This window comes from Gastrolobium bilobum, unplaced genomic scaffold (assembly GCF_033153095.1).
Source record: "Gastrolobium bilobum isolate Gb01-03AN ecotype WA unplaced genomic scaffold, APGP_CSIRO_Gbil_v1 utg6539, whole genome shotgun sequence".
NCBI classification, from domain to species: Eukaryota; Viridiplantae; Streptophyta; class Magnoliopsida; order Fabales; family Fabaceae; genus Gastrolobium; species Gastrolobium bilobum.
The window spans coordinates 238862-258305 of NW_026897331.1; the positions used below are offsets into that span (position 1 = coordinate 238862).

The window sequence follows — 19444 nt, forward strand, 5'->3', positions numbered from 1 at the left end:
GCACCTATTCGACGATGAAACAACACATCCTTTGGACACGAAAAGACACATTCGTTCGACACGAAAAGACACATTCGTTCAACACGAAAAGACACCCATTCAAGGATGAAACAACATGTCCGTTAAGATGAAACAACACATCCTTTAGGATGAAAAGATACATCTGTTTGTCGACGAAAAGGCACACCTTTTCACTACCAAACTTCTTATTCATAACCAATAGATTGTCTACACAATTATATATATATATATATATATATATATATATATATATATATAAATTCCAACAATCCCCCACATGGATAAGAAGTCAAATCATCGTGACAAAAAATGCACAAGAGTATAAATGCAAAGTGTAATTTCCTCAACGAGAAACAACTGCATCGAGATAGGTGGAGTTACCTTTGAACCTTCTCTAGTGAAAACCTATCGGATATACTCGGTCAATCGGTGGTCTAGGTCGACTTGAACCATCAACCTTTAGTGTATACCTAGACAATAGGAGTCACACAATTGCTTCTCTAGCATTGTTGGTCCTTTGTTGCGCCCATTTTGGCCGTGGGACACCTGCCTGGTTCTGCGAGTGTTTTAGAGAATCGGCCTTTGAAAAATTCCCATAAAAGCGACCCTCACTTCACACTCACATAGGTGATTTCTTTTGATGTAACTCACTATACATCATCTGAACACAACAGATTAAGAAATCATTAAAAGCCTAAATGCTTACCCTCATAATACATTGTCTTGTCTTAGGAATGAGTATGAGTTTAAAAACTCCACAGTGTTTGAACAGTCGACCATCACTTAGTTGTCTCTTTGAACCTAGTTCATGGGATCTCCACTCTTCTAGGTAGAGTTACCGCAATGCTCAACAATTGATAGGCCTTAAACCCATTCCTTTCGACAAATTTTCAACCAACTCTCTAGGAATCCCTTTGGTTAACGGATCCGCTATGTTCTCCTTAGACTTAACATAGTCAATTGTAATAATTCCATTCGAGAGTAGTTGTCTAACGGTATCATGTCTACGACGTATGTGTCTAGACTTACCGTTATACATGACATTCTTGGCCCTTCCAATAGCTGCTTGGCTATCACAATGTATGCATACAGAGGGTACCAGTTTTGGCCAATTAGGAACATCCTCAATAAAGTTACGAAGCCATTCAGCTTCTTCACCGGCCTTACCTAAAGCAATAAATTCTGCTTCCATGGTTGACCTTGCGATGCAAGTCTGTTTGGACGATTTCAAAGACACAACACCTTCGCCAAGAGTGAACACATATCCACTTGTAGATCTAGTGTCGTTAGAGCCGGTGATCCAATTTGCATCACAATACCCTTCTATAACTGCAGGGTATTTCTCGTAATGCAAAGCATAATTTTGAGTATACTTCAAGTATCCCAAAACTCTTACCATAGCTTTCCAATTATTTTCATTTGGATTACTGGTAAAGCGACTTAACAGACTTACTGCATAAGCAATATCAGGTCTGGTGCAGTTCATAACATACATCAGGCTTCCTAACACTTGAGCATATAGCTTTTGTGTTGTAGCTTTACCAGTGTTCTTTAATAAACTAAGATTTGAATCTACAGGGTTCCTCACAGGAGTTATATTCAAACTTTTGAATTTCTCAAGAACCTTAACTATATAGTGAGCCTATGATAAGACCAACCCTGCAGATGTTCTATGGATTTTAATACCTAGGATAACATCTGCTATCCTCATATCTTTCATATCAAACTTATTATTAAGTAATTGTTTAGTAGCTTTAATCATTTGATTATTACTACCCATGATCAACATGTCGTCTACATAAAGACAGACAATGGCAAATCCTTTTTCAGTATTTCGAACATAGACACATTTGTCACATTCATTAATTCAAAGACCATTTGACAACATAACTTTGTCAAATTTTTCATGCCATTGTTTTGGAGCTTGCTTTAACCCGTAAATGGATTTTATTAAGCGACAAACTTTCTGTTCTTGTCCTGGAACAACGAAACCTTCAGGTTGTTCTAAATATATTTCTTCTTCCAGGTCGCCGTTCAAGAAGGCAGTTTTAACATCTATTTGATGTATTTCTAATCCATTCAATGCAGCTACCGCGATCAACGTCCTAATGGATATGATCCTTGTAACAGGTGAATAAGTATCGAAATAATCGAGACCTTCACGTTGCCTGTAGCCTTTTACCACAAGCCTAGCTTTATATTTATCAATAATGTCATTCTCTTTCATTTTTCTTTTGAACACCCACTTATTTCCTAAAGGCTTATTGCGAGGAGGAAGATTTACCAATTCCCAAGTGTGGTTGGACAAGATAGACTCTATCTCACTATTGATAGCCTCTTCCCAGAATGGTCCTTTCGGGGACGTTATAGCTTCCTTAGACGTTCGAGGCTCATTTTCTAATAAATATGTCATAAAATCATGTCCAAAGGATGTGGCGGTCCTTTGCCTCTTGCTACGTCTAGGTTCATCTTTTACATTCTCTACATGATCAATATTAGTTGTAGCATCCTGAGGTATTACAACCTGGTCATCATTATTACCATTTGATTCTTGTATTTTCTTATACGGAAATACGTCTTCAAAGAAAGTAACTTCCCTTGACTCAATAACCGTATTAACTTGTATGTCTGAGACATCAGATTTATAAACTAGAAACCGATAAACACTACTATTACGTGCATAACCGATGAATACACAATCCACGATTTTAGGTCCGATTTTCAACCTCTTAGGTTTAGGAACCGCAACCTTAGCCAAGCACTCCCACACTCTAAAATATTTCAGGGATGGCTTCTTTCCTTTCCATATGTCGTATGGTATGCTCTTTGTCAAACACCCCCACACTTCAAGATAATTCAAGGTAGGCTCCCTACCTTTTCATATTTCATAGGGGGTCTTAAGATTGTTATTGAAGACAGTGGGTGATTTTATATCACTAAGAGATTTGAATCCATGTATAAAGCAGAGGAGGTAGATTATCATAATTATCACTGTGCAATTATAAAATTAAAGAACAGACTTACTTGTTAGATAATTGAGACAAAATGATGAAATAGACAGATGACGATATCAGAGGATTGAGATATGCAGAATCAGAAGAATAAATCCGAGCCCACAGAACATGTCTCCTTAAGACAATTTTCCCCCTCACTGATGCCAAAGGTTGATGGACACTTGTCTCCCAAGATAGAACGGATTTCGTCTGAAGAATGGCGGCACTACCAATCAACAACCCAAACGAACACAACAATATGTCAGAGGAAGTCACATCGGAGTATGAAAAGGAATATGCAAAATCGGAAGGAGAAAAATTCCGGCAGAGTTTCAGTGCAGAAAATTGGATCCATTTTCTGAAGGTGTCATTGTCTATTTATAGACAACGTAAAGTCACGTTCCAAAAGGCACCTATTCGACGATGAAACAACACATCCTTTGGACACGAAAAGACACATTCGTTCGACACGAAAAGACACATTCGTTCAACACGAAAAGACACCCATTCAAGGATGAAACAACATGTCCGTTAAGATGAAACAACACATCCTTTAGGATGAAAAGATACATCTGTTTGTCGACGAAAAGGCACACCTTTTCACTACCAAACTTCTTATTCATAACCAATAGATTGTCTACACAATTTATATATATATATATATATATATATATATATATATATATATATAAATTCCAACAACTTCTAGTGCTTGATTTTCACTCATTGTTGCCTGTAAGCTTCGTGGAAATGTTTATTTGAGAAAACTAAAGGGGTTAAGCTAGCATCATGTCACAGGAAAAAAAACAAATTTTTGTTGACACAAAACAATCATGGGACCCACATATTTGTAAAAAGGGTTTTATAAGAGTTATGTTATAGGAAAAGTGATTGTGTAATGTTATAGAGATTCGTTTTGCGTGCCATAATTTTTTCTTTTTCTTTTTTCTTCAAAAAGTGTGGGTCTTACAAAATGTTGTGTGTGTAGGAAAATTTGTTGACTCCTTGTAAAAAAAAGAAAAAGAAAAACTGAAAACACGGAAATCGATCTACAGGACAACTTCTTGCTTTCGTGTAACATTACATTCATTTAACCCGAAAACTATTAACATAATATTTAGCAACAAATATCACAAACGACCAGTCCACAAGAACAAATAGAGAGCATGGAACGTGGGGAAATTATTTTTTGGTAAGCAATTATGAAGAGAATATGTAGTCTTTCTTTAACATATGCTTTTTTATTTACAGCAAACACGGGATAACCACGGGATAACATTAACTGTAAAGAACCTTGCGATACATCATCCCAAAAGCTAGCTCAAGGGGTGGGAGTGCCCAAGGCCTTATAAAGGTCATATTAGTTGCCCATCCAATCAATGTGGGACTATATATCTCAACACGCCCCCTCACGCAAGAGCTCTTTAGGCTAGAAGCGTGGAAATTGCACAGGCCCATTTTTGGTTTACCTTTTTGTGCTTTTTTTATTTTAATTTCACTTTTTAAAGCGGGGGACGGTGAGGCTCTGATACCATGTAAAGAACCTTGGGATATGGTTGAGATATATAGTCCCACATTGATTGGATGGACAACTAATATGGCCTTTATAAGACCTTGGGCACTCCCACCCTTAGAGCTAGCTTTTTGGGTGGTGACCTCAAGGTTCTTAACATGGTATCAGAGCCTCACCGTCTCTCGCTTTAAAAAAGTGAAATTAAAATAAAAAAAATCACAAAAAAGGTAAACCCACATGCAAAGTAAGGACTTCCAATTTGCTATAGCAGTAAATAAAATGCATGATGCTTTTTAATTGGCAAAGTAGTTCCAACCTTCGAATTTAATATAATCATTAACTTCATGTAATCCAACAAACAAGCCAGCCATATAAGCAGTTAAGCCATATATTATTGGTGAGAAAGTTCTGCTCTAGTAACGGTGTATACCTTTGCGCCAACGGCCAACACACCAATTACAAGAATTGCTCATCAACCTTCTAGTATATATTCTACTTATGTGTCTCGTTTAACACTGACTCGCCTGAAAATAATTAGATTTATTGCGACTTGATTGAGGTGTGGAATATTTTGATTCAACGTCAAAATGTGAACACATTGTCAATTACAAGAATTGCTCTATTATAACAAACTCTAGTATATGCGAAAAATAAAAATAATTCTGATTTTAAGAAAATAATCAAGGTTTTATTTTTCTTACGTAAGATAAATCTTTTCTTCTATTCTCATAACAAATTATGAGACCCACTTTATTTAAAAAAGAAAAATAAAATAAAATAAGAAGTAGCACAAAAATCAAAGTGAGATTAAAAGATAAAATTTCATTTACGTAATATATGAGAAATAAAACTCAAATAATCAAAATACGGTAGTGATGAAAACATCCTATCATGCAAAATTCCATTGTTATCCTCTAATCAATAATTTAAATGATTTCAGTATACCTACTACCCAAATTAGAATAGGAAATCTGCTATAACAGCGAAAGGAAATTAATTCTAGAAGAAAGCAGAGAGAGTAAAATTAGAACTTCAATTTTAACAATTTACATGGTGTGGAACGATCTTGCAATGTACATAGTTACAAAACATTTATAATCACTCCTCTTCGTTAAAGCCTGTACTATACTTCTCAAATTTGTAATGCTAATTAACCTCATTATACAAGCTAATTAACCTCATTTTAGTGATCTAAATACTGCGTGTTATTTAGAATCCTTTATGATTATGATAAACTGATGTAACCTAAGAAGCTAACTTCTGACCGAATTTGGTTGAGATACCTGTACCACAATCAAAGCATTAATCCTACAAAACTGATTATAAAACATTCCTTTTTGAGTGTGCGCATGCTTGTGTGAGGAAAAAAAAAAACCTGACATGATGGTAACACAAATTTACAATTCAAAACTTATCATTCCAGTACTTATGCATAAGATCAGAATTTAACATATAATTGCCACAAAATGGGTACACAGCAACTCCACTTACATTCATAAAAAACAAAAAACTTTGTCTCTAATCTCAAACAAGTTCCACATTCTTACAGCTCCAAATGAAAAGGCTGATATTAAGGAAATACTTTGTCCCTAATCAATTCCCATCTATCCTATATTATTTCAAATGAAAGTTCACAAGTTGGAGAACACCTTGTGCATGAGGATAACACTTTCAGCATCTCGATCTTGTTGAGCTCTTCTCCAATTTTTTCAGCATTAACACAGATTTTCATGGTTCGTAAAATGCTTGCATTTTGCATCACATATCTTGCAAATTGAACTTCACCTTTTGAGCCTTTGTAATTATTTAGATGACATGTTTTAAGAGGTAATGGAATGCATTTAGGAACAACAGAAGGCGGGCATCGCCAACCTCTCTCTTCATAATTAGAGACGAAGTTATAGTCCTATTAATAATAGACGTGAGATAAAACGAATAAGAAAACCTCATTCTACGTCACCACAATCAAAACATTATACGTCAAAAAAAAAAAAATTAAATACAGTAATCAGAAACATAGTGAAAATCCTGTTCACAATAGACATGAAATAATATTATGGTTTTATAATTCTCATTTATCACGAGAATTCAAATTTTCCTACACACCCTTTGATTTTCGTGCTGTTATGGGTCCTACATATAATTTTTTCTAACATCTAGGTCCCACATATTTTTTATCTCTACAACATGAGAATTATCGTGAGAAAATCAAACCCCGTAAAATTATAGGGATTATCTCTTCGGTGCGGAGATAAGAAAATTTTATCTCTTGCGTTCATATAAAAAACGATGGAAACCATTTTTCCTCTTTCTATTTTAAGAGGAACCCACCATCACTTTAATGCGAGGGCAGAAGAAGAAAAAAAAAAAAAATATTCTCTAAAATAAATAATGTTTTAGAAAAAGATGAGAACTTAGAAATAATTCTTAAAGGATTAAACATAACAAACCTGATTAATAATAAGAATTTGAAGCTTGGGGCAATGAATGAGCAATCGTAGCACATGAAGCCAACTCATAGTATAACAAAAAAAGGTGAGTTCAAAATGGACTAGATTGTGAAACACTGGGATAAGATCTCTGGGATAGGGATTCGGGTTCTTATATCTGTCAACAATCACATTATACCGAGGATACTCCTGCAAGAGACAACAATTGTCAGATATACCATTTCCCTTAAAAATGAAAAGTGACTATACATAAATCTGTTTTTCAATACCTTATCAATGCATAAAAACTCCACGTTATCAAGTATTAGTAGAGGAACATAACGTTTATGAATATCAGCTCTGACCAACTTGGGTAGTCTTTTAAACTCTCTATAACTTAATGATATCGGGCAACGTTTATCAAAATACAAATCTTTAGCTACCAAATCTTCAAGAACTGGACACCCAGAAAGAAGTTCAGCGAGATATCTACCTTCTAAAAAAGTAACTTTATTCAAATGCAGGACTTTAAGTGAGGGTAAATCAATGGACGAAATAGATTTGAGTCCTAATACATTCAACTTGAGCACAACGAGGGTTCTGTGTCTTAAAATGGCACAAGACAAGCTGATAGGCCGAATCCTAGCTGAAAACAGAGATAGGTCGAGGTGCTCAACTCTGAGTTGTAGTGCAACATTAACCCACATGTTGATAATTCTGGGATCATAATTAAAAGACCGACACTGACACCAGAGGCGGAAGGTTTGGATAGGTTGATGTAAATCTCGTGACAGGATAACTTCATTCACCCACTGAACGAAGCGGGAACACTTCTCTTTGTTTAAATTTTGAAAGTGAAAGTCTAGAGTGGAGACTGAGCGCCAGAGAGGGTTCCATGTCTTGTTAAGAACACTAGTTGCAACAACTTGTTTGGTTGGTAGAAAAGAAAGAATGTGGCAGAGAACAGAAGCAGGCAACGTGCTAATCCGATCGGCCATCGTTTGAACATGAAGAAATTATGGGTTCTGTCCCACTTCTAAATAAGTGAATCTTGCCGATGATTATGAAGTCCAAGAGGCTTAATATATGCAACAACCGTGGGGTACACAAGCTTGAATTTAATATTGTAATAAAAATATATATGAATGCATAAATTATTAATATCATTAATCTTCTTAAAGACGCTAACTGTTGAGTAGGGTTATTGCGTATAGGGCAAATATGACAAGGTACCTTGCCTCGAGCCATGCAAACGTAACTTTCACCATCAATCTGATCATGTCTGAGTACTTTTGGGGGGTTTTTGTGGGATATTGATCATATTGACACGGTCGTGACAAAAAAAATATCGGTATGTTAAGCTCTAATAAAATTTTGTGAAATGTCATGTCACATTCTCTCTATGTTCCTTAGCAAGAATGGATTAGACATCTGGTAGTGTTTGAATGATCAATTATTTTTGCTAAGCAGCCTAACTAGAATGACAAGATGTTAACATATGATAATAGTACAAGTATTTTTACTGGGCAGTATAGCGAGATTAGTCACCCAAACAGCTTTTGCAAATGATGTTTGTACTTTTGTCATGTTTCAACATCCTGTCATTTTAGTTAGGCTGCTTAACGAAAATGGTTGACTATGCAAGTGCTGTCACATGTCCAGTCCATTCTCGCTGGGTGGTGTAGCAAAAATGTAACGTGTCATTTTGACAAAAAATCTTCCTGACATAACAATTCGACAAATTTTTTACTAAAAGGTGACAAAATCGTCGTTATCCCAGTTTTTGTTTTCAATTTCTTGTTCAGTATGTCGGGAGAGTGATCATTTTGTCACGCCTAGCAAAAAATTTACCAGACTGCTACGCCAACGATAAATTTTGCAAAAATACCACGCGACATATTTCGCTATACTGTGTAGCGAAATATGTTTGCATATAATTCGCTACACACTGTAGCGAAATATGCCATGTCAGGCTGCACAGTCAGCAAAAATGACATGTGTTAAGCAGGTAGAAATTCACTACACTGTATAACGAATTATGCTTGAATTCTACCTGCTTGACACGTGTCATTTTTGCTGACTGCGCATCCTGACATAGCATATTTCGTTACACTGTGTAGCGAATTATATGCAAACATATTTCGCTACACAGTGTAGCGAAATATACCGTGTGACATTTTAATAAAATTTACTGTTGGCGTGACAGTTCGATAAAATTTTTACCAGGCATAACAAAATGGTCAATGTTCCCGATATGTCTAAATACCTGGTCATGCAAAAGTTTTGCTTGTCTTTTTTTAGCATAGGCTTCTCAAGTCTCGCATCTGTCAATTCAACAAAATCATCAAAGGTCACTTCAAACAATAACTCATCGCTGAGCTCACCAACCAAAGAAAAATCAGGTCTCCACTGCCTACACTTCGGGAGTGTTTGACAGAGGAAATTTTTTTTTTTATTCGAGAATCTCAAATTTTAAAAATATAATTTTTACATTCAATTTACGTTAATATCCAAAAATTTAAAATTTAAAAAAATTCAATTTTCTAAAAATCTTAGAGAATAAAACGTACCAAATATCTTCTCAGTGTAAAATTAATCTTCAATTATGGAGCTTGGCTTTCGACATTTCGGAAGAAGAGATTACAGACCAATTTACAATATTAACGAGCGGTAATCGTCAATATTATTAGTCTCTAATCGTATATTATTTACAATATCTATAACTCACAAATATTATACAATATGAATAGGCTAATATATTCGCTGATGGTTAATCAGTGCCACATTTTGATACGTAAATAAATATAAGATATTTAATACATAAATATTTATTATGATAATATGTAGTAATAACATATGATAGTTATAATATGGCATTAACTATTAGGTATTCATCGGTAGAATTTGCAGGCTATAACCATCAATACATCCTGAATTATAGGTTCAATGGCCTAAATTTATAGGATAATTTCGACCCAAATTCATACTGTGTGTTGATAATTCAGACCATAATATTAGACTATCTGTATAAAGTCCGAAATGGTTTCCATAGCAGGAAATAAGAATATACATGAATTTAAATAACATTTACTTTGGGTATACCAATCAGGCATGTTATAGACTTAACATTTAAGACTATCCCGTTTGCTGTAAATAGAAAAGCATATGTTCAAGGAAGACTGCATATGTTCAAGGAAGACCGCATATTCTCTTCATAATTGCTTAACCAAAAATAAATTCCCCACGTTCCGTTAGCTCTCTCTGTTCTTGTGGTCTGGTCGTTTATGATAATTGTTGCTAAATGTTATGTTAATCAATAGTATTGTAAACTAAACAATTCCCTGAAGAGTACATGCATCAACAAGAGAAAAACAAGCACTACAAGTTGCTCGGAATCTTGGATGCTTATAGAACATCGCCATACATGTTAGACCTAGCTTCATCCTTCCACGCCCCCATGCCAAACTCTACATGTCAAGAGCAGTGAAAAGCATAAATGAAAAGGCTGTTATGACGATAAAGCAGAGATTTAACTACATAAACATAAATAGTAAGGACTTCCTATTTGCTATAGCAGTAACCTGATGCTTTCTAATTGGCTAAGTAGCTCCAACCTTCGAATTTAATACAATAATTAACTTTATATAACCCAGCAAACAAGCCAGCCTTAAGCAGTTAAAACCATATACTATTGATGAAAGCTCTGCTCTATTAACATTGTATACCTTGGGCGAACACACCAATTACAAGAATTGCTCAACAACCTTCTAGTAGCAGTTATACAAAATTAGCAATGAACAATTTAAGTAAAAGTAATATCCCTTGAAGAATATTTATTGGCAATTATTTGAAGCAAAAAGTTTTTTTCCGACATAAATAGATCAAAGACTTATTAGCAGATGAATAAAGATTCTGAAGTTATTCCAAAGCAGATTGTTGAACAAGTGTGAACCTGCTTTGCATAATTCAAAAATCGGATATAGCTATTTCACAGAGAAATCAATGTTTGAGATGCTACAAGGCCAACTATATATATATATATATATATATATATTACCATCCGATCCCCGTCGGTAATATATAAAAAAAGGGACACAAGGAAAACAACACCCTTCAAACCTGATGAATTTCAAAGAGACTATCATACCACACAAAGGGTTATGGGCAGCCAGGCCAATTTTTGTTGACAACATCCTTGTTTTCTAAATTTCCGTGGACGTACACTTTGGGCTCTTTAACCTGCAAAGGGTCAAAACTAAGATAAACAATTTTGGAAGTTACAAAGCATTCATTGTTCGAGCTGGTTGCGAATTGCAACTACTGACCAATAAAATTGGAGGAAAGCCATATTTAATGTGGATTTTTGAGAACCCATCTTCAGTAAATAGACACTTAAATCCATGGATCGCAGGATGTTCACTGTTAAAGATCAACAAGATGGAGATCAGATATAAAGGAAAATCCCTTTTAATAAGTCAGTGCATTGACATATAAAATTATACATAAACTTCCACTTCCAGAATTCATCTCTCTTAACAGTTGCACTTCTACACACACAAGCGCATGAAGATTACAGAAGTAATAAGTAAAATTTATTTATCCAAGTGCCCAATGTCATTATTATGACCATTACCCACACGACACTTACAGATACTGTCCTTTCCAATAGCACAAACTCCTCAAAGGGATCCGACGCACCAAATTTACCAATTTTATTCCATGCACATCTCACTTGACAATACTGACACTTTACGTCATCTCTCACAATAAACAAAGCATGCGCCATACAATTTATATGCTTGTCAAGCAAAGTACAGGAAATAACACCACTGATATGTTTCACTCACTTTATAAGAAAGGTAAAATTTCTCTGCTGAAATTCTTGCAAGCTAATTTGTTCTTCTTTAGAATACCTGCACCAGATATTATTGTAAAAGCAACTTAATGATGGGAACAGAGAGTAGTAGTTAGTTAGAATAGCTATTTTTGGGCGGTTAAAGTTGTCACAGTTAGAAAATTAGTTTAGCACCAGAGGGTAGAAGAGAGGGATTCATATTCGTTAGTTTGGAAAAACAAAGCAATAGCTCAACTGTACGGGAAACTCTCGGAGTAGTTTTCTTTCCTTCCTATGTCATTTGTTTGTGATTCAGTAAATCAATACAGAAAAGTTCTTTCTCTTAGAATTTCCTCCGTTTCTCACCTTGTTCTCCCCAAAATTATTTCAAACTCTGTTTTAAGGTTCCTAACAAATTGGTTTGATCTGCTGGAACTCTTGTCGGGAGGAATGAAAGATATTATGGTATACTTGAAGGTGACCAGCAATAATGGATTGCAGCCTCATTCATGGAATTCCAACATTTTTTTAGCTTAATCATACATGCTGTATTGGTTGATGAAGACGCAGAGAGGAGCAGAATTGGAATTTTGCAAAGAAGGGCAGCTAAGGTCACACTCAAATACAGTTTACTAAATTAAATAAAAAAAAAAATTTCCTATCCTTTATCCGGAGGAGAGGAGAAACAAAAAAACCACGGATGTGCAAGAAAGGAGGATACAATGAATAAGTATGTTGGAGAAGTTTAATGAAGTTTTACTCTGAATCAATTCATTACTAGGCGAAAGGATCAAAGGAGTGATTCTGATTATAATTTTGAAAACAAAATTTTAGAACATAAATATAGTTAATCTAATTCGTAGTAGGACAAAGAATAAATAAGTAAAATTGGAGAACTGTAATTTTCTTTGGTTACTGAAGCATAGCCAAAGGCTAAGAAAGGCACGTCTTCACTGCTCTACAAGAATGAGCTTTTTGTCAAATAAATGTTTGTTTGGATTCATGCAAGAGTTATCTTGCTGCATCCAAGTGTACTATAAAAGAAAGAATGAAAATATACCTCCATGGGAAATCACTTTCGCCAAAGCGAGATATCCCATTCATGGCTGAAAATGTATCAATGTGAACCCACTGTTCATTTGTATCGTTATGAAAACCTGACACAAATAAAAAAATCAAAACACAGACAACGAAAAGTAATGACAAGGGGCAGTATCAAGAAGACAAAAACAAGAAACTCCTTACATAACTCTCCGATCCATAAACTTGAATATAAAATAATGTTGTGTATTGATCTAATTCAGAGAGTTACAATATATAGAGACTCTAATGGGCTTATAGGAAAGGCCCAAACCTAATACAATCAGAATACAATCAAAATAATTACAGACTAATCATATCTAATCATATCTAACACTCCCCCTCAAGCTGGTGCGTATATATTGTGAGCACCAAGCTTGTTACAAATGGATTGAACCCGAGGACCTCTAAGAGCTTTAGTGAAGACATCCGCGAGTTGATCAGAGGAGTTGACGAATCAGAATAATTACAGACTAATCATATCTAATCATATCTAACACTCCCCCTCAAGCTGGTGCGTATATATTGTGAGCACCAAGCTTGTTACAAATGGATTGAACCCGAGGACCTCTAAGAGCTTTAGTGAAGACATCCGCGAGTTGATCAGAAGAGTTGACGAAAGCAGTCTTGATTTCTCCTAATTGAATCTTTTCTCGAATGAAGTGACAATCAATCTCTATATGTTTGGTCCTCTCATGAAAGACAGGATTAGAGGATATATGTAGCGCAACTTGATTATCACAGATGAGTGTCATGGGTTGTTTCTGTTCACAAAGATGAAGTTCCTGAATCAACTGCTTTAACCAGATTAACTCACAGGTACTATTTGCCATTGCACGATACTCAGCTTCTGCACTAGACCGAGCAACTACAGGTTGTTTCTTGCTCTTCCACGAAATTAGGTTTCCTCCAAAGAAGACACAATAGCCGGAAGTAGAGCGCCTGTCCGAGGGTGGTCCTGCCCAATCAGCATCTGAATAACCACAAATTTCTGTATTTCCCTGATCTGAATACAACAAACCTTTTCCTGGTGCTCCTTTGATGTATCGGAGGATCTTCACAGCAGCATCCCAATGTGAATCACAAGAAGAATCAAGGAACTGACTAGCCGTACTAACAGCGAAAGAAATATTTGGCCTAGTCACAGTAAGATAATTGAGCTTCCCAATTAGCCTCCGATAACGTCCAGGATCAGATAACGGCTCCCCCTGTCCGGGCAATAACTTGACATTAGGATCCATGGGTGTATCAACTGGTTTACTCCCCAACATACCAGTTTCTTCGAGGATATCCAAGGCATACTTCCTTTGACAAATAGAAATGCCCTGTCTAGATTGCGCCACCTCAATTCCCAAGAAGTAACGCAGCTTCCCAAGGTCCTTTGTTTGAAATGCACTGAATAAATGCTGTTTTAACTGACGAATTCCGTCTTGATCACTTCCGGTGAGAATGATGTCATCAACATAGACTAACAAATAGATGCACTTGTCAGGAGATGTAATCCTATAAAATACAGAATGATCAACTTTACTGCGGATTAAGCCAAACGCCTGAACAACAGAACTGAAGCGACTGAACCATGCTCGAGGAGACTGCTTGAGACCATATAAGGATTTTTGAAGACGACACACTTGTCCAGACTCCCCTTGAGCAACAAAACCAGGTGGTTGCTCCATGTAAACTTCTTCTTGCAAATCACCATGAAGAAAGGCATTTTTGATGTCAAGTTGAAGGAGTGGCCAGTGACGAACAGCAGCAAGGGCAAGAAATAGGCGGACGGATGCCATCTTGGCAACAGGAGAAAAAGTATCCCCATAGTCAAGACCAAATATCTGAGTGTAACCTTTGGCCACCAAACGAGCTTTGAGGCGATCAATAGTGCCATCAGGACCAACTTTGACAGTGAATACCCATCGACAGCCGACTACTGATTTTCTGGGAGGAGCAGGAACAAGATCCCAGGTGCCATTGGAGTGAAGTGCTTGCATTTCATCAATTATCGCCTGACGCCAACCCGGATGAGATAGTGCTTCACTTGTGGTTTTAGGAATAGAAACAGACGAAATACTAGAAACAAAAGTAAAATGTGGTGAAGAAAGTCTATCATAACTCAAGAAACTATAAAGTGGATGAGGGTTGCGAGTGGATCGAATACCTTTGCGAAGGGCAATGGGAGTAATCTCTGATGGAGGATCCGGAGGGGAAGAGTCGACTGGAGCAGGCGGTGAGTCAGTAAGAGTCAAATCTGCTGGAGGCGCAGGCTGACGACGCTGATAGGTGAGAAAAGGACGGTCCTCAGGGATGGAGGCAGGGGGTAGCTCCTCCGGGATAGTCACCTGCAACTGGTAAAGACAAATCAAGACAAGGAACAAGAAGAACATGATCAACCTGTGTTATCTGAGACAAGATAGAATGAAAAGGTTGTTGATCAAGGAAAGTGACATCAGCTGAAACAATATAACGCTTGAGATTAAAAGAGTAGCAACGATACCCCTTTTGAAAACAAGTGTATCCAACGAAAACACACTTGAAAGCTTTGGATGTTAACTTATCTTTACCTGGAGTAAGATCATGAACAAAGCACGTACATCCAAATACATGTGGACGTAGAGGATAGGAAGATGCTCCTGGAAATAAAACACTATGTGGAACTTCATTATTAAGTACGGAAGAGGGCATGCGATTGATGAGAAAGCAAGAGGTGATTATAGCATCTGCCCAAAAACGGAGTGGAACATTCATGTGAATTAGTAGGGTACGTGCAGTTTCAACCAGATGTCTATTTTTACGTTCGGCCACTCCATTTTGTTGTGCAGTGTGTGGGCAAGTGGTCTGGTGTATCGTTCCACGTTTCTCCAAAAAATTAGAAAATTCAAAAGACACATATTCTCTTGCATTATCACTGCGCAAGATTTGAATAGAAGCACCAAACTGAGTAGTTATTTCAGCATAAAATTTTTGATAAATTGAAAATAATTCAGAACGATTTTTCATTAAATAAACCCAAGTACAACGAGAGAAATCATCAATAAAGGTGACAAAATACTGAAAACCCAAAACAGACATTGTTCGACTCGGACCCCAAATGTCAGAATGAACAATAGAAAAAGGAGCATCAGCTCGTTTATTGACTCTATTAGCAAAGGAGGAGCGAGTGTGCTTTCCTTGCTGACAAGACTGACAATTTAAAGACTTAAGACTAGACAAAAAAGGAACCATATGCTGAAGCTTGGAAAGGCTTGGATGACCCAGACGACTGTGAATTAGCTCAGGAGACTCTGTGAGAGAACATGCTACTGGAGAAGGTGGTGTAATCAGATAGTAAAGACCTCGTGACTCAATGCCCGCTCCAATCGTCTTCCCCGTACTCGGATCCTGCATAGAGAAAGATTGTTTAGAGAAGGTAACAGTACATGAAAGAGACTGAATCAACTGGCTAACAGAGATTAAATTAAAAGGAATGCCGGGTATATAATAAACAGAGGTCAAAGCTAAAAAAGGAGTTGGGTTGGCTTCCCCAATTCCATGAGCAGGAGCCTTAGTACCATTAGCAAGAGTAACAGAGGGTAAATTATTAGAATAAGAAAGGAAACTGAAAAGATCCTTATTACCACAAAGGTGATGAGTAGCACCTGAGTCTATTATCCAGGGTCCAAGAGATGATTGAGAAAGGCAAGCAACATGATTATCAGTGTCTTGAGTAGGATGCTGAGAGGAAACCTTCTTGAGAAGTGCCTCATATTCGGCACTGGAAAGAGTTACTGATCCAGTAGGAGGTGGTGCAACATCAGTCTGAGCAAAGTTAGCAGTCGGTGGTTTCAAGTGAGGGTACTTCCTGTAGCAGCGTTCTTCAAAATGTCCAAGATTCTGGCAATAATTGCAACGAGGCCTCTGTCCGCGGCCACCCTGTCCATGGCCACGTCCGCGACCGCGTCCACTGTTCCAAGAATCATTGGAGCGAGAAAAGAATGCAGTGGAATCGGTAGCTGGCACATGTGTGGGAGCTGTTGGTTTGTCCTTAAGATTCAGAAGGCGTTGGAAAGTGTGTGACAGGCTAGGAGTCTCAGCACTGGTTAGAATATTCTCACGAACACTTTCTAACTCCTCAGAAAGACCGGAGAGAGTTATGACCATAAAGAAGCGCTTCACCTGCTTCTTGTACGCAGAGGCATCTGCAGCATGAGGTAACATAGCCAAGAATCCATTCGATTTTTAATTTTCAAAAGGATTACGAATCCTTAACTTTTCCCTTGCATCAAAGAACGTATCTTACCAATATAAGTTTCCATTCGAGACACTGGAGATTTGCGCAATTCCATTATCTGAGACACAATTGAATAAAGCTGCTGAATGTCATTGGTGTAGAGGTTTTTAGCTTCCTCCCATACGTCATAGCAGGTCTCAAAGGAGATGAAAATGTCTATAATCGTCCGATCAATGAACTGCCAAAGGATACTTAGCAGTTGAGCATCAATCTTGTCCCATTCAGATGTCTTGTCTTTTGAAATATCGGCAGACTTAGTTGTGAGATGTGGGCCGTGCCCCTGACCAGTAAACCAGATCTTTACTGAGGTAGACCAGGTCTTGTAAGTAGCAGATCCGGTCAGTTTCATTGTTGTAACGGATGGGGTAGTACTGGAGATGACTCCAGTACTAATTTTTGTATGTGCCCTCCATCAAAAATTTAAATAAAGATGACCAGAAACAAATAAAAGGACCAAATAAACACAGATTACCAAATAAAAATAAAACAGACTCAAATAGAAAATTCCAGCACTATGAATAATGACGATGAACAGTGGGTTATCACTGATATCAAAAAATAAGAATGCACAGCACTTGAAACAATGACCGGAAAGCAAAGAATCACTGATATCTTCTGAACAGACGAGACCCACAACGAATGAAGACCAGATCGGAGAAGAGGGGAGGAAGGCGAGCTGTTTTGTCTTGGAGTGGCCGGAAAAAGCCACCAGAACAGTGCTCACACGCCGGTGAGAGGCGGCGCATGAGGACCACGGGCAGAGAAGCTCAGTCGCGCGTGAGGGCGCGTGACTTGGCCGCCGATGATGGGCCTTCTGCAGAGTAGGTCGCCGGAGGAAGGGGGTTCTGATCGCGTGCTGACCAAGCTGAAAACTCGCCGGAAAAGTGCTCCGGCGGCCTGAACAGTGGCTGACGGTGGCGGATGGTGGTTCCGGTGACCGTCGGAGGTGCTGACGCGTTCGGAAATTGCTCGGAAGGGACTTACGGTCCTTGATGTCTTGCCGGAAGGATGCACGGCAAAGAAAGGATGACTCCTAAGCAGTGGGCTTAGGTTTTAAGGCGAAAACAAGGTTTCTAAGCAGAAGCGAGGGTCCCCAGAACGAAAGAAGAGCTCTGGTACCAACTTGAATATAAAATAATGTTGTGTATTGATCTAATTCAGAGAGTTACAATATATAGAGACTCTAATGGGCTTATAGGAAAGGCCCAGACCTAATACAATCAGAATAATTACAGACTAATCATATCTAATCATATCTAATCATATTGTGTATCACAAGGTTATTTACATGGTATCAGAGCCTCGCCGCCCCCCACTTTCTCTTGTGGCGTTTCTTAGCGCAGATAGGCTGGGCCTGTTGCATTGTCCACTCTTCAAGCCCAATGGGCTCTCGTGTGAGGGGGCGTGTTGAGATATATAGTCCCACATTGGTTGTATGTGCAACTAATGTGGAGTTTATAAGGTCTTGGGCACTCCCACCCTTTGAGCTAGCTTTTGGGGTGGTGTATCCCAAGGTTCTTTACACATAATTTATGTAGCATTCCATATTCCATATTTTCTTGAAATTTCCTTTTTTAAATGAGGGAATTTTTTGATTTGGAGTTTTTTTGGGTCTCAATGACTCTGCTCACTTGTCTTTCAATACGAATAAAATGAATAATGAGCAAGAATAGCAATTGATACAAATCAAATCCTATTGCATCAGTCAAAAACCAAAGAAAATCTTCCCTAATAAGTAATACCACATAAGCACAATCCTTTATCCTTTCCCATAATTGATCCATTGCTAAAGTTGAGAGAGAGAGAGAGAGGAGAATCTTGCGCTGAAAACCATGTGTTTCACCTATATCATTATTTAAGCTACCTCTGAAATTTCTTTTGCTGAAACTACTAAAGAACCATATAGTTTATTCCAGATATCCTATTGATATAAAAATTATCAACTTTTATCTTGGAATGTTAGTCAAAGATTGAGTCTGTTAGGAACTGGTTTTTTGATCTGAATAATAAAAGGATTTAACACACTATTTGGCCCAGCAAACTGGATTTTCTGTATTAATGACAAGAACAGTACATACCTCTGATATAAGCTATTACAGAAGGGAAAGGTACAAGAACGTAAATGGCTATTTCTAGAACAGAATAAAAGAAATATCCTACACCCCAATGATACAGGTTCAGTACAATTGAAGAGATACTGATTCTCTCCCAATCTGGTTTCCCAGCCCTAGTCCCAATTTTCCAGCCTCCTCTCCTCCTTTTTCTTCATCTATTTATACTAAAGCATTATTATTTTTCACGTGTGACTCA

At 37.4% G+C, this 19444-nt stretch overlaps 2 protein-coding genes across 5 annotated transcripts in view; both read right to left on the reverse strand.

The window, feature by feature from the left end:
• Positions 1-6136: 6136 nt before the first annotated feature.
• Positions 6137-7954, reverse strand: LOC133306069 (F-box/FBD/LRR-repeat protein At5g56420-like). The gene is made up of 3 exons (XM_061506348.1): positions 7247-7954; positions 6978-7166; positions 6137-6433 (listed from the first exon to the last, which is right to left on the reverse strand). The coding sequence occupies exons 1-3, from the start codon at positions 7952-7954 to the stop codon at positions 6137-6139; spliced, it is 1194 nt and encodes a 397-aa protein (XP_061362332.1).
• Positions 7094-19444, reverse strand: part of LOC133306060 (dol-P-Man:Man(7)GlcNAc(2)-PP-Dol alpha-1,6-mannosyltransferase) — a 40412-nt gene continuing 28061 nt past the window's right edge. The window contains exons 15-20 of one of the 4 annotated variants that reach the window (XR_009750838.1): positions 12851-12947; positions 11804-11869; positions 11282-11375; positions 11104-11195; positions 10381-10423; positions 7094-7166 (exon numbers count right to left, since the gene is read on the reverse strand). Coding sequence is in view for 2 of the 4 variants with exons in the window: in XM_061506338.1 (XP_061362322.1) it covers positions 11115-11195; positions 11282-11375; positions 11804-11869; positions 12851-12947 (338 nt within the window). In the remaining 2 variants the exon portion in view is untranslated. Of the gene's footprint in view, positions 7167-9995; positions 10424-11046; positions 11196-11281; positions 11376-11803; positions 11870-12850; positions 12948-19444 lie in introns of those variants that run through there. The other 3 variants (XM_061506338.1, XR_009750839.1, XM_061506340.1) reach the window with 3 other exon arrangements.

Excerpts from the sequence above, each read along its gene's own strand:
- LOC133306069 (XM_061506348.1), bottom strand. The coding sequence starts at position 7,954 with ATGGCCGATCGGATTAGCACGTTGCCTGCTTCTGTTCTCTGCCACATT. Across the intron at positions 7,167-7,246 it reads AGTTTTTATGCATTGATAAG|GAGTATCCTCGGTATAATGT; the intron begins GTATTGAAAAAC and ends TGTCTCTTGCAG. Across the intron at positions 6,434-6,977 it reads AAATTCTTATTATTAATCAG|GACTATAACTTCGTCTCTAA; the intron begins GTTTGTTATGTT and ends TATTATTAATAG.